The following is a 14,506-nucleotide window of genomic DNA, read 5'->3' as shown; positions in this document are numbered from 1 at the left end:
CTTCTGTCAGAATTGTAAATCCCTTAAAATAGGGGCTCGTAATAAAAGTGTGTCTAAAGCCTTGCAGGACATCTTGGTACCGAATTTCTGACAAAGAGCTGTTCTGTGTGCTAGTGAAGAATTGATATAAATATCTGTGAAGCGTGTGGTGTTAATTACTCCAATGCAGTGGCACTGTAGGTGCTGTGAAAACCTTCACTTTTCATCAAGTGCTATTCATATTTGCCAGGGGCACTATAAAGCTCTCAAATCTATATTGATTTTTTACATTGTATGTCACATTGGAACCAAAACTCCAATAAATTTAACACGTAAATTATAGTCGTGGGTAAATACATTTTAAGGTGGTAAGTTCACTTAAACACAGTTCTGTGCTCTGTTAGTCACTGATGTGTACACTCTTGGCCAGAAGACTCAACACGTTTCTCCGCATTAACCAAATTTGGGAATACAGGCTTCAAAATTAAATAGCAGTTTGATCTCCTGGGGTACTTTGTTCTGCCAACACTGTTATCAGAAAATCTAGAAATTATGTGATTGTCATTTAACTCTTAACAAAACTTTGTTTCTGTAGAATGCAGCAAATATCCATGTAGTAAATAAATGAGAAGAATAAGAAGTAGGAGGATAATAGGCAAGGGAATGTAGCAGACCAACATGTAAATGTTAGTTGCATGTTGATCTGAAGATGAAGACACGCTGATGCTTTACATGACAAAAAGTTATTTTTGTCATCACTGTCCCATTTGCTTTCTAGTCCTTTGCGTAAAAAAAGCCAGAATGGGAACAGCACATTGGCTCCATTCATTGCAATGGGCTTTTCATGCTTCAGTGAGAGCTCTAATGAAGATCATCAGTCCTCCTTGTTCCACCTCACTCATGCTTACACAAAATATCTTTGGTCTAGAAACATTTTGAACCATTTTTGAGATGATGTGTAATACAGTAATTTTGTGTAATGTGTATGTGTCTACATGCACACTTATGTTCATATATATCCACACGTGCATGCAGAGCTAGAAATAGAAAATAAGAGTCATGTTTGGTGTCTGTCATTTTACAGTGTTATTTTGAGAATAACTGTGTTCAAATTTATATGCTAGGGCAGGGGTCCTCAGTTCCTCGGGACTGAAATATTCTCAGAATTTACAGAATCTGCACTAATATGCTAGAAAAATAATATATAAATCTTCTCTTTTAAAACTACTTTATAGTCTATAATTGAACTTTGATCTTTATGTTTGAGCTTTGTCATGATTTAATATTACCCAAAATGAATTGCCAACCTTCAACTTGATATTGGCCTGCTAACTTCCTGATTTCTGAGCCTTTCTAGTCCACAAAAAAAGTGCTTCTGTGAAACTGCGATTTTAAAGCTATGGTGGCTGTGTTAGTAATAGACTATCACAAAATACACTTTCAGTAAATGGTAAAAAACATGAATAACAACATAAATGACACTGTGAGAAATGAGGAAAACTGGCAAGAAATTAATGTAGGGTTTTTTTTGGGGTGGCTTTTTTTCCCCAAAAGCTAGATACTGAAGGAACTTCACTAAATTTATTTCCTAAGTTAAGTTAAGGCAAAAACCAAAACAGCATAAAAATTGGAATGGTTACAACTGTTTCAAGATGAAAATAAAAGCCACTCAATTGCTAGTGAAAGGAACTAGCTGTGATTTGGCTTGATAGCCTATAGAACAGGGCTCAGCATATGTTGGTGGTTGTGCAGATAGCAGCACAGAGATCACCAACCATTTTATTTCCAGACAAGGGAAAACATCTTTACTGTTTCATACGTCTCAATGGACCTTGGAGTAGTTCAATGTAATAAGTGTAATGCTCATGAGAAGTCCAAAAGAGTAGATTAAGACCTACCTTTGGTGTGTTCTTCTGGGATATACAGGAATTTAGCAAGTGATCTGGTGCCCATAATAAGTTAGAGAAAGTTAGGAAATGTTGTCTTTTGACTTGCAGGGCCAGTGGGTCACAAGGGTGTTTCTTTCTTTCCGTGACCACTATGTGGACATTCGGAAGTATGTTTCCCAAACCCTGTGGATGAGTAAACACTGGAGAAATTGATTTTTTCCTTTGACATGATGGTCAGAAATAATTCAGATAATTTTAAAATATCTAATTTTTGGAGAGTTTTGAGGAGTACAGCAGACTCACTGTCTTTAAATTCAAATGAGCTCTTGTCCCCAGTAAAACACCATAATTTCTTAAAAGAGACTAGTGTCTGCAGTACTCTCTATTTTCCCTTTTTCTGAGAATGTAAAACAAATCTGGCAGTTCATATGCCACTTAATAGTAACTGTTCACAAATGTAATTTTTTTAAATTGATGACCATCACAGATCAACGATATATAGTAAATCTCCAAGTTAAAAGGACTGGCAGGATTCCCAGCTAGCATAAATCAGGGGAGCTCCATTGACAACCTCACTGACTTCAGTCAGCTGAGGACCTGGTCCACTTATTGTAAAAGCGTCGTGGCATTATTTGGAGCCTCTGTCTGGGATCAGCATCATTTTAATGTCTGACTTAATATATCTGACTCTACGTATTGAGTAGCTAGAAGAAGTCACCTTTCAGAATATGGCCCTTTCCAACTACATCCCAAAAAATTCACTGCTGTGGCACCTACTGTTCTGTCTCTCTGTACATTCCTCTCTTATTTTGCCTTTTTGTTCTCTTTCCCCCTTTTCCCTCCCAACATTCAAACAGATGCAAAGAAAACAATTTAGATGTTGATACAAAGCTCTGGTAGTCCAGCAGTTCAAATCCAGATGTAGCAGAGTTAACTTTGTTCCTGGAAGGCACTGAATTACATAGATATGTGTTTCTAAAAACTTGGGCATTACACCATTATACGTTCTCCTCTCATGTCAGAACTTGAGCTTCTCCCTGAGAAATGGGAATATTAGCCATGCCCTTCCCTGTTTTTTTAATAAAAAACACTGAAGTATGATTTCCTTCCAAATGTGGCCACATCTCATCCATGTACACCAAGAACAGTTAAACAATGACATTCTCAGTGAGGATGTGGCTTTAGTGATTTTGTTTTAATTGTTTCTTTTCCAGAAGTATTGTCTCCCATAGACTAGATTTCTGCAGCTCAGAATTAGTGGCTTTGCTGCAGCCTGCGAGAGCTACTCAAAAAAGTAGCTCTGTCAGGCTCAGGGAAAACTTGAAGCTCCCCAGAACGAGCAATTCATTGCAGCTGTAATCATCATTTTATATTATACAACTTGCAAATGTCCATTCCCTCCTCTTCTGGTGTCTCATTTTATATCCATGTGCAAAGCTGTCACACACCCCACCATCTTAAATAGAAAGTTTAATGTGTGGATATCAGGGATGTGTAATGTAAACCATACCACCAAACATATTATGAATATATTGCTCTTCTTAAAAATGCTTGTTGGTTTTTCATACTACAGTATTGACTAACTGTCTGTGTTTGATGTATGGTTTACCAGCCTGATGTAGACTTATGGTTAGAGCTTAACTTGTTAGTTCTGCTTTTGCAGCCAATTCAGAATAACTACAGATGCCCCAAGATATTAAAATTGACTGCTCAAATGGACTCAGTGTGGGAGTTTCATTGGTTTTAAATTGATAACAGCTGAAAGAGTGAATGATTAAAGCTGTATATGGGCATAGTATGCAGCTCCTTTGTACAAGCTCTTGTGAACAGAATCCACTGTATGGGAATTGCCTTTGTTCTAATAAAAGATATTTCTGAACAATTGTTAGTTTAAATTTTTAAATGATGAAACAAGAGCATTTCAGGAGCCTATAGAGGAAATAATTCCTGAGAAACTGGAATAACTCTGAGAAGATAAAGTGGATTTCTATTCAGAGGGGAGCATTTAAAGTTAAGTAGCATTCCATAAGGTGGTAATTGTGTCTATTTCCCAGGCATTTGAGTTAAATAAGCTGGATAGGAAACATAAACTGTCATAACAGGAGGTTAGGAGTGTTGTGTACATCTTTCTTTTTTTTCGAGTCATAAAAAATGAAGTTTTGAAGGGCCTTATCACAAATAAATCAAACAAAGGCTTTTCTGCTTCTTTTATCCCTTTGGGAGCAGTTCTTATTTACTGCAAAAATGTCCTGGACAGTTTCCCCTTAAACTAGTTTTAAAATATATATACACACCTATAAAAGAATAAGAAAATAATATTTTAATCTTAGTTGCACCTAAATGTAGTTTACAAAAGTTAGTAATTTGCCATTCTTATAATTTCTTGTTTTCAAAATACTGCAAAAATAGATCTTATCTGAGTGTTCCTCAACTATTCCTGTGACCTCTAAGAGTGTAAATATGGCAGTGTAACTACTGCCATTCCCATGTTTATGTACAGAAGCAGATCCAGCAAAAAATCAATTGACTAGAGAGAGTCACAGAGTTTGCGGTTCAGGATTACCCAGAATTCGGAGTATTTGGATGACTCATGAGATCAGGTACTTATAAATACTCATGACTTTCTACAAGGGGAAAAAAACAATCCAGAGAAGTTGTGTGCTGTTTTACCACAATCTCTTTTGATGCCCAGCTACTACTAATATTGATTTGCTGCCCCTTCCGTTCAAGACAAAAATCCTGAGTGCCTATTTTCTAAAGAAGAGGTGTTTTAAAGCTTAACTGCAGGATATAGAATGTGGCTATATCCATATACTGAAAGGTACATAAAATGAGGTTAAACATTTTGCTGGAGATGGTGCAGAATCTGCACCCAGAAAAGAAGTAATGGACTAGGTGAGAATTGCATAACAGTTTCCAGCCTTTTAAAATTTTCCTCCCAGGAATATCAAGTATTTTGCATTCATACTGGGGACTCAAAGAGTAACTGCAAAATAATCCTGGAAGTTGGTTATAAAGTGGTTATAGTAGAGAATAGAAGTTGTTGAGCATTCATGAATTAATTTTGTTTCTGTTCTTCATGTATTGCCATCTAAACACAGTGCAGTTCTTTGCCTGTTTTACTTCTGAAATTGTTTACAAGTGTCTTTGTCCACCAAATAAGATACTTTTTTTTTTTAATATTTTACATTGGAGACCATTCCATATTATGCAAAGAATTTGACAGGTCTTTGCTAAAATTTTAAAAAACAATTAAGATGTCAAAAGAGGAAGTGCTAGTACATTTTAATCATAAATCTCTGTATATATAATTACCACTGAAGGCAGCTATAAATGTTTTATGAAGAAAATGTAACCAGACTGTGCTTTGTCAGAAACATAACCCCAAAACATGTAACAGACTGTTCGCTAATGCTTAACGCCACACATGCACACAACCTTCTTCAGTGCAGTTCTGTGAACCCAGTCCTCCATCCCTTCTGCAGCCGAAACTCCGACTAACTTAAATTCAGGCTTTGATGTACTCTACCAGAATGCAGATCACATGCATTGGGAGGTGTTGGAATAAACTTCCCTGATACACATCAAGAAGTCCAAACCATCCCATGCACTGCATGTTGCTTCCCTGATTGTTCCCTACTCTGGGGCATTAGGAAAGAAAAGGCAATCAAGTTGCTCTTGAAATCTTAGCTTAGTAAGAAATAGTAGTGATTAATGACAGAAAAACAAAGCTCCTTGTAAAGCAGAAAATAAACAAATGGGGTTTTCCCTGTTAGTGAGAAAAAGGTGCGCAGCTTGGAGGGAGAAGTGCTCAGACTAATTATGGTAGAAGATGGTGGGACTGACGATGGAGGAAGTGCCCTGGGAGCTGTAGGGGATGGCAGGAGCTCCTGCTGTTCTGCAAGTGAGCGTCCTTGTTGGGTTTGCTCTGCAGAGCCCAGCCTTGTGCTACTAGCCTTCAGCTATCTATAAAAATATTTTCAAAGCCTCTACGCCAATTTCCAAAATGTAGTACTCTGTTGAAATGCTATATGGAGACTGTCTCTTTGCATAAATGATGATAGTACACTCCTATTGTTTGAGCATTTAACTGGCTCCTATTGACTAGTTTCTCTCATCTGTTTGATTCATTTTGATTCTAGCTGACAATGTCCCCATTACTGATTGCTCTTTTCATAATTTCTCAAACATATAGAGCAGAAATGAGGTGCAGGTAGCTAATTAGTAATCTGAAGAGTTTAACCTTATACAAATATGTTTTAAGATCAACATTCAAAGTTGATCAAAACTTTAAAATCATAAAACCTGAAAGGTAGCATTATCTAATTAAACAATTGTTCATCAAAGAAACAACACAGATCACAAGTTACACTGAGTTTAAGATTCAGTCCTCATCAAAAGACATCTAGTATCTTCTATTTTTTTAAACAGGTAATTTGAGGATTAAAAAAAACCCCTCTTGTAAAGATGAAGTGACATTGTACTAAGGCCTAAAGATGCAAAGTAATGAAGCCCTTGCACTCCTACTGTACTGTATGGCAAGACTGAAACTCCGTCTGCATGGAGAAGACAGGCTACCCAACAATATGAGTTTCAGGTTTGGAACAACAGCTAGTATCATGTAGAATTTTGGATTCAACAAGATATGGAGCTGTATCTCTAGAATGGCCTTCACGTTTTTATGACAGGTCCAAGAAAACTTCAGAGACCTTCAAGCCTCAGAAAGGTCAAAGTCAAGGTGTAAATAGCAGTTGAAACTTGAACCCAGGGGGAAGTATCCAAGTGCTATGGGTGGCAGATACTGAGAGATTTGGTTGTGTGGCAGAAGCTAATGACCGCTAGGAATCAAACCGGATTTGTTTCCAACTTTGTCCATCTTCAATAGCTGAGATTTTAATTAATATGCAAGCTCAGAAGAGAGAAAAATCCCACTACTAATAATATGCCTTAATGTATCTTCCTCTTTTTTTCCAAATGTAGATCAAATTTTTGGCTCCCATTTGCACTTGGTTTGTGAGCATGAGAAATCTACAGTCCCACAGTTTGTAAGACTGTGTATAAAAGCTGTTGAAAAAAGAGGTGAGTTCCTTAACATTTAACACTATTTTTTTTTTTAAATTTTAGTAATCAAAACTTTAACCTTGTAACTCTGCTTGAATTGCCAAGGTAGGCAGGCAGTTCAATTTATAATATAGTTATGAACTGAACTATATCACATTCTGTATCTTCATTTTCTTTATATGATAAGACGCTAATAGAACCCACTCATGCTGATTATTCCTTATATTTTGTTTGACATGTTGTTGTTTTAGTCTTTCTCTGGGTAAGCAAATGCTAAATATCAATAAAATGTCAGTAACTTTCATTCTGAAGTCTCTGGTGAGTGTAATGCCAATACTTTTTCCTAAGTCCTGAATTGCATTCAACCAAAATAAATGTTATTCTAGCGTGACCATATTATTTTAATGTGTGCAGGTGTCTAATTTTTACAGTTATTTTTAAAAGCCAGATTATTATAAGAATATTGGAATGAGTATTCATCCTCATTAAAAGTTTTGATTAATGAGAAGGATTTTTGTAGTATAAAAAAGATGTACTTAACACCGTTGCCTGCCTTCCTTTCTGCAGAGTGTATCTTCTCTCATTGAAGGTCATTTTCTTTGGAAGGTACATGCGGTAGATGCAGAATCTTAAAATGTATTGTATAAAAATGTGAGGCTTCATCACCATCTGTTACAAGTTTACAACTTGTTCCAGGGATCTGGGGAAACATATATCTTGCAAAAGATAGAAAATTTATTTTCAGAATAAGGCTGGGTGAACCCATTGCCACTGCCATATACTGGAGTCTCAGAACAATGAAAAATAAAAAGATACTTAGACCGTTAACCACAAAGGAAAAAGCTATTTTAATTCCATCATTGTTACCTGGTTTTACAGTGAAAGGTGCAATAAAACTACCCTGGAGTTTCAAACTCTGGAAAATTCATGCTTTAATTATACAACAAAGAGAACACTGGGATATTATTATTCCCAGAATGATTGGCAGGAAGTCAGAGACTAAAAACTGGAGATCGTTCGGTAGGGGGAGATAGTAGCATTGGTTTTTTGGAGGAAGGCTGGAGGCTGGATAAAGAAAGAGACAAAGAAAAGGGAGAAATGTGTGAAGTGACTATTAATAGAGGAGGAATTGTGAGGAGAAATTCAGAACATGAAAAGGAAAGGCAGAGATTAGATTATAAAAATGCCACACCATGCAGAACATGTCTAATTGACTGTTCAGTTATGATCTTAGCAGAGGTTCTCCAAAAGATGCGCTAGATATTTCATAGATGTTTTGTGATATCTGACCACTCCTCCAGGAGAAGTGAAGCCAGAGGTCTTTGCACTGCTGAACTGTAATAGAAAAATCCAAGAAACCTAATTGGATGTTTATTATCTGTGTGGTTATCAGAGAAATATTCACGGAAGAAAATGAAAATATCACTGTTTCTTGAAAGGAGTTCATCATTCCGAGTATTGCATTATTGTTCTTGTGTTTCCTTCAAACTCGCTGTGACTTAGAGAAGTTTCCCCCTTTTAGTGAGTCTAATATGTAAATAAAAGCTAATCATATGACATGAGATAAAAATTTAATTTTATCGCTATATTTATGAGTTTATATTTGATATACAGGTTTTTTTTCTATTATCATATTCTTGGATTAAGATGCTTGCATTTACTCACATTCTATTTACTCAAAGTGTTGTTTTTACTAAGTTCTGGCATAAACTATCTCAGGACAGCAGTAATTTATGTGAAGCTAAGTCCAATGTTTATGCAAGCTTCTGATGACATTTTATACCGGGGTTGGTATTAGGAAGCAGTATGTGGAGGTGCCAAGTCTCCCGGCATGGCTGAGACTCAACAGATCTGAAGCCCTCCTCTTAATGGCCAGATATGCCTCCAGCCAAGATACTCAACTGCAGAGTCATGGGAAATACTTATGTACCAATTATGGGAAAGGCACATTTAATGAAAACTGTATGTTTACTTTCATAGTCTTAGTAAGATGGCCTAGATACTCAGTACAGCTGGCATATTGGCTGTGGTAGAAAAGCTTTTTTTCCTATTTAGAAAATATATCATCTACATACTGTAACTGTACCAAAAATGTTACTCACATGCTTCGTTTAAGATAAAGGATTATTAGGAAAAAAGACCTTAGGAGACTAACCCTAAATGTTGCTTACAAAACATTCATACTTTGCTGAACGGTTGTGTTCTTATTTATCAGCTCACGGTTTTGATTATTGCTTACCTATTGATTTTCTATTTGGTCTTCTGATTTTTAAAACATTACCACTGTTCACAGAGAGAAAGTCTATCAGTGATCTGAATAAACCATATTAATTAGTACATTTTCCTGTGTAGATGAGGTTACATACAATAGCCAACTGTAGTAATATTCTCTCACAGATTAAAAATGTAGAGGGTGTCATTAACTGTTGGCAAGATTTCCTGTTCAGTTACACTATTTTAAAATTATTATCTACATTGAAATCAAAGGAATTATTTTGAAAGCATTTTGCTGCAACTTAGATCAGATTTTGGTCATTTATCCCCTAGGCTACTCTTTGTTTATTCACCATTTCAGGACAGAAGTATTTTATAAGGTTTGGTCTAAAAATTCTCACACCATAATGCATACTTATCTATATGACAAGGATTCACTTGTTCAAGAGTGAATTCCATTTTTTTTCAGCTTCTCTTGCTATTTGTAGTTATTGAAATAAGACTGAGAATCGGAGGGTCTTTCTGCATTTACTCAGCCATCTTGCAGAGCTGGTAGTGGAGTTTAATAGAGTCAATAAAAATGTTCCTGTTCTTGTAAACTTGCAAGGCGATTGTCACATTTGTTTTTTTAAGCAATCTCAGTTTTTTTCTTCATTCTTCTTGTATTTTTTACTCATTCATAATTTTTGATGAACGTCTTCTCCCAAGTATTTAGCTATACAGACCTGTGCCACTGAAGTCAATAGCATATATAGGATATATAGTCAATAGTAACAAAGAGCGTTGCACCCTTGGTATCAATATCCTAAATGGAAAAAAAATCCCAGGTATATGATGTGAGCTGGTGAGGATAAGAGAATAATTCTGAACCATGCAATAATCAGATTGAAGAAGTACAGTGGCTACTCAAACTTTACTAACATTTCTTAACTTTTTACTTTCTCAGGGACTTGGAGGGAAATTATTTCACGGAACAGTGTATTCCTTGTTTTTTCCATGTAGTCTTTTACTTTGCCATCAATACCTACCTTGGATGTAACTCAGACTTTTCTGTGTCTATCTGTTGACCTGAATTTTTCAATCTCTATTCCACACTTTTTCTAGTCCCCAGAAAGTCTCTGATAGGTAGTCCCAACCCTGAGCTGAGCGCTGCTTCAAGGGAAGCCTGGGACAATCCTCTCAGTGTACTATAACTTACATGCTGTGCACTCCTGCCAAGGGTGGGGCCCATTGCAAGACTTTTGGTGTTTCTAGGCCAGATATTATTTCCAGTCATTTCTTGAGTCGCCTATTTATTTTGTTATCCACGACCCTTTAAAAGTCCTGGCTGGTTTTTTGCATTTTTTTTTTAAATATGTGAAAGACATGAATAGAACGCATAAAAAAAATAAAAATACCAGTCTGCATTGTACCTAAACAGAATGCCATCCAGTACTTCTCATAGTAACATTTTATTGTGTGAAAACAGTCTGATACTAAACCTTTTTCCAGGGATGATCATTTGTCTGTGTGTCTAATGACAGAGTAAATGAACACCCCGAGCAGTCAGTATCTTAAACCTACCGAGGGTATCTAGTGTAGTTTAGGTTTTGTAAAGAAATACAGTACTAATGCTCCAGGGAAATATAATTTAACGTTCATCTCTCTTTTGAAACATCCTTCATTTTCTCCCTCCGTTCCCAAATCCAAGTTAGTGTTCTCAAATCAGCCTAAATGACTTGAAAAATGACACTGCAGGCAGCAAAGCTGATGATTACAGGTACCGTATCCACTCTAAACTGGACATTGCAGACATTGTTTTCTGTTGCTTTTCTTGGAGCACAGGATGCTCTGACAGGAATGATACACAAAATTACATATTTGATTCAATGCCTAAAAGCCACCCTGGGATCCATAACCTTGCCTAAAGATTTAAGAAAGACCTTTAGTCCACTTCTGAGAAGGTTCTTAGCTTAGAAAACTTTATCTTTCAACTTTACTTCTTAGCAGCTGTTATGTTTTTTTGCTGTCGTTTGTTTGACAGGATCCAGTTATAGGTTCCGATGTCTGTTTAAAGAAACAGGGAGGTTGTTGGCTTTAAAATTCCCTTACTGCTTGTGTGTTCAACATTTTCCCAGGCTTTTCTACATAGTTTGCCAAGTAAAGGGACTGACCTTTTGTAGCAAACACTTTTTCATTTCTAAATGCTCACTTTGATTTTTGTCCCATTTTATGCTCATTCCAAACTGTTTACAACCCACTAAAAATGACTGTGAATTATATGTTTGTGTAATGGATTCCTTTTGTGGTCGGAGTGGAATGTTTACTTTGAACAATTAGTTATCTTTGGGCAGATTATAGTGACCTGAAAAAAAGAATGGCTAAAATTATTATAGTACCTTAACTATTTCCTTTTGTTATCTTCTCTGTTTGTCCAGTATATTATTTACTGGGTTTCATTGCTCTGAGCTCCAGTGAACAAATCATGTTAAATAAGAGCAGCCACAAAAAATCCCTGAGCATAGAGCTCTTGTTCTGGGGGCTGATCTGCTGGGGTAGGACTGGGTACGCTAGCGAGACTTCAGCAGTGACCATTAGGCACTTACAGGCTAGGTGTGCAATTTTAAGAAGATACAGTTTTGAAAGAAGTTTTAAGCGCTTGCTCTCTGAAAATCAGATTTCTCAAAGGCATCCAAAACACCTAAAATCAAGACTCAGTTTGGCTTTAATGTCCATAGCTGCGATTTGATTATGCATAGTACCATTGCAGAAATGCACACACACAAAGTCTCATACTGCAAAATATTCAGTGTTTAAGGAAGAAAATGTCTTTATGGGCAAAGATAAAGTACCTTATGGGATGTAGTAAAGAAATACAGTCATCTCAATGAAGAGAAATGAAGATAAAAATGATATTTTAAACTACCTCACCTCCCAAATGCCATGCTGCCCTGTGACAGAAGGTTGTGTCCCTTTCATCAGTTTTATCTCTTAATCTGAAAGCTAAAGTGCAGCTAAAAGCACTTTAAAACCTATTTATAAAAAAAAAAAAAAAAAAAAGAAAAAGAAAGTGATATTTCATTACCTTCTAAATCATATACTGCTTAAAAGGTAGTCAGTATTCTGGTAGAAAGTTTACATAAAAGAGAGTTCAGTTATCTCAAGGAGTTAGGCAAAGAGGAAATGAGTTTTAAAAATATAACGTATTGTGAATATATTTATATAGCCAGGAAAAAATTAGTTTTTAAAGAAGTTAGTGCTATCTCATTTTCTAATGGAATAAAACACTGCATAAGAATTGAAAAAAAAATCCCAAACACCTCCGAAAGCTGATGACTCCCATGCTGGGATCACTATCTTCAGTATGATGTTGTTAGTAGATTATAGGAGCACAGTGAGGATGGCAAAAGACATGAGGCCTGTGCAGCCAAGGTATGTCTTAATAGCCACTATATACAACCTCTAGCAGCTTATATCCCTATACATATTGTAATACTCCAAATTATTAGATTTCCATTCAGTGACTTGCTCCCCCCGGGTGTATTTAGCCTAAGCAATTTTTTTTTAATGTATTTGGTTCGCAAAAATAATTCATTCCCATTCCTGAGGACCTGAAGAAGGCAGTTGGAAAGTACAGGGTAGTTTTGCCAGAGTATGCTCACCACCATCTTGGAACTTCCATTAAATGCTCAGTGTTCCTGGGCTACTTCCCAGCACGATTAGACCAAACCCATCAGCCGGTGGCATAAAGGATTTGTTCTGGCAAGGTTTTCTTGAGAAGAAGGGAAACCTCAGGAGACCGACCTATCTGTGCAGTTTTATATTTCTGTCTGAGCGCAGGATTATTCTCCAACAGCACTTGGCCCCTGAACAACCACTGAAATGTATTTTATTTGTGTTTTCTCTCTGTTGTATCTTTTAGCATGTTTCTATCCTCAAAGCAAGAAATTGTTCATGAACAGCAGTTTGTTTCCTACAAGCTCATTCACTGATTTTCAGTACTTATTTTCCTCTAGAAAGGTATTTTCCAACCTTTTTTTCCTTCTCACAGGCCTACACATGCTTCCTTGCTTACTTTGATATAATTTTACATACTGTTTCCAGTGGCTTTAGAATTCAGTTCCCTGAAAGTACAGAGATCATATTGCTCCACCAAATGATCTGAGCTCCCAGTTCTGCTAATTTTGTACTGTTCATTCTTTCCCACTTTGGGATAATCTATTATGCTTGGATCCAGGCACGCACTAAAAGCTAATACTTCCATGAAGAATGTGCAATTTGTACTGTTTAGCTTGTGATGAGATTCCTGAAGTCTTTTATGATTCTATCTTGTTCCAAGGAGGCTTCTGCTCCCAACTTTTATATGCACTGATTTTTTTTTTTTTTAAAAAAAGAAACAAAACAAACCGATAGGAAAAAAAAATTACACACACACAAAAATATCCAGCAGTTCAGCAGATAAAGCTTTTTTCCAGGGAATTCTAGTGTGCTGAAGAAAACTGTTTCTGAGGGCATTGAACTATGTTTACTTTAAAGTGGCCAACAAGCATAAACTTAAATGTACAGATGAATGCAATATAAAACAACAAAGTTCTGAGAAAAGCCCTCACAAGTTTGTGATTTAAATTGTTTTGGGATTTATTCTTTTTTTATTATTCTTTTCTTGAGTAGAAATTAAGAGTGGTTGAATTTAGTGCAAACATATTGGCAAGCTTTCCTGAACCATTTCTGTCTTTGGGCTCAGGCAATCCCGCTATAGCCACCTTTCTTAGAGTAAGAGCCAGTTAATAGCGTTGTGCAAGGTCCAAGTCAGAATTGGCTCTGAAGGGTATTCACTCTGGGGCCTCTGTGTCTGCTAGAAAGCCACATTCTGAGTTAGAAAAAATATCAAGAAGTGTCAACAGGAAACATCACGGAAGGGCATACAAGACAAATTAGAGAAAAGGAGACAACAGCAGGAAAAAAAAAAAAAAAAAGAATAAAAGCCTTGCAATGACAATGCACAAAAGAGAGAATAAATATATATTTAAAAATTTGAAAGCAGAGACTGTAAGCTAGTTAGAAGAAGAAAAAGCCATAAAAAAGGCAGGCATTGAACCAGTTGCCATCTTTGTCATAGCTACCTGATACCTGTTTCATTGATTAATCTGTTCCAGAGAAATGTATCCATTTCTATGAAAAAAAGGGGGATTTGTATTTTAAGCCTTGCCAGTAACAACAAGCAGACGCTCAGTGTGCACCAGAGTAACATTTACAATGCCTGGGCCAAATTCATGCCTTGTGTAATTTTATTGCTTTTACTGGAATTACACCAGAGATGAGTTTGGCCTTTTGCCTTTTTCTAGCATTGTATAATATATCTATTAGTGAACATGTAGAAAGAA

At 36.3% G+C, this 14,506-nt stretch overlaps 1 protein-coding gene across 4 annotated transcripts in view; it reads left to right on the top strand.

The window, feature by feature from the left end:
* The window catches only part of ARHGAP15 (Rho GTPase activating protein 15), a 326,436-nt gene that overhangs the window by 190,525 nt on the left and 121,405 nt on the right, over window positions 1–14,506 (top strand). For all 4 annotated transcript variants that reach the window (XM_074828524.1, XM_074828523.1, XM_074828525.1 and 1 more), the window contains one exon: window positions 6,849–6,947. In XM_074828524.1, the coding sequence (XP_074684625.1) occupies window positions 6,849–6,947 (99 nt within the window). The remainder of the gene's footprint in view (window positions 1–6,848; window positions 6,948–14,506) is intronic.

Source organism: Strix aluco, chromosome 6 (genome assembly GCF_031877795.1).
Source record: "Strix aluco isolate bStrAlu1 chromosome 6, bStrAlu1.hap1, whole genome shotgun sequence".
Taxonomy (NCBI): Eukaryota; Metazoa; Chordata; class Aves; order Strigiformes; family Strigidae; genus Strix; species Strix aluco.
The sequence above is the reverse complement of the archived record's forward strand: the minus strand, read 5'-3'. Positions and strand labels throughout refer to the sequence as shown.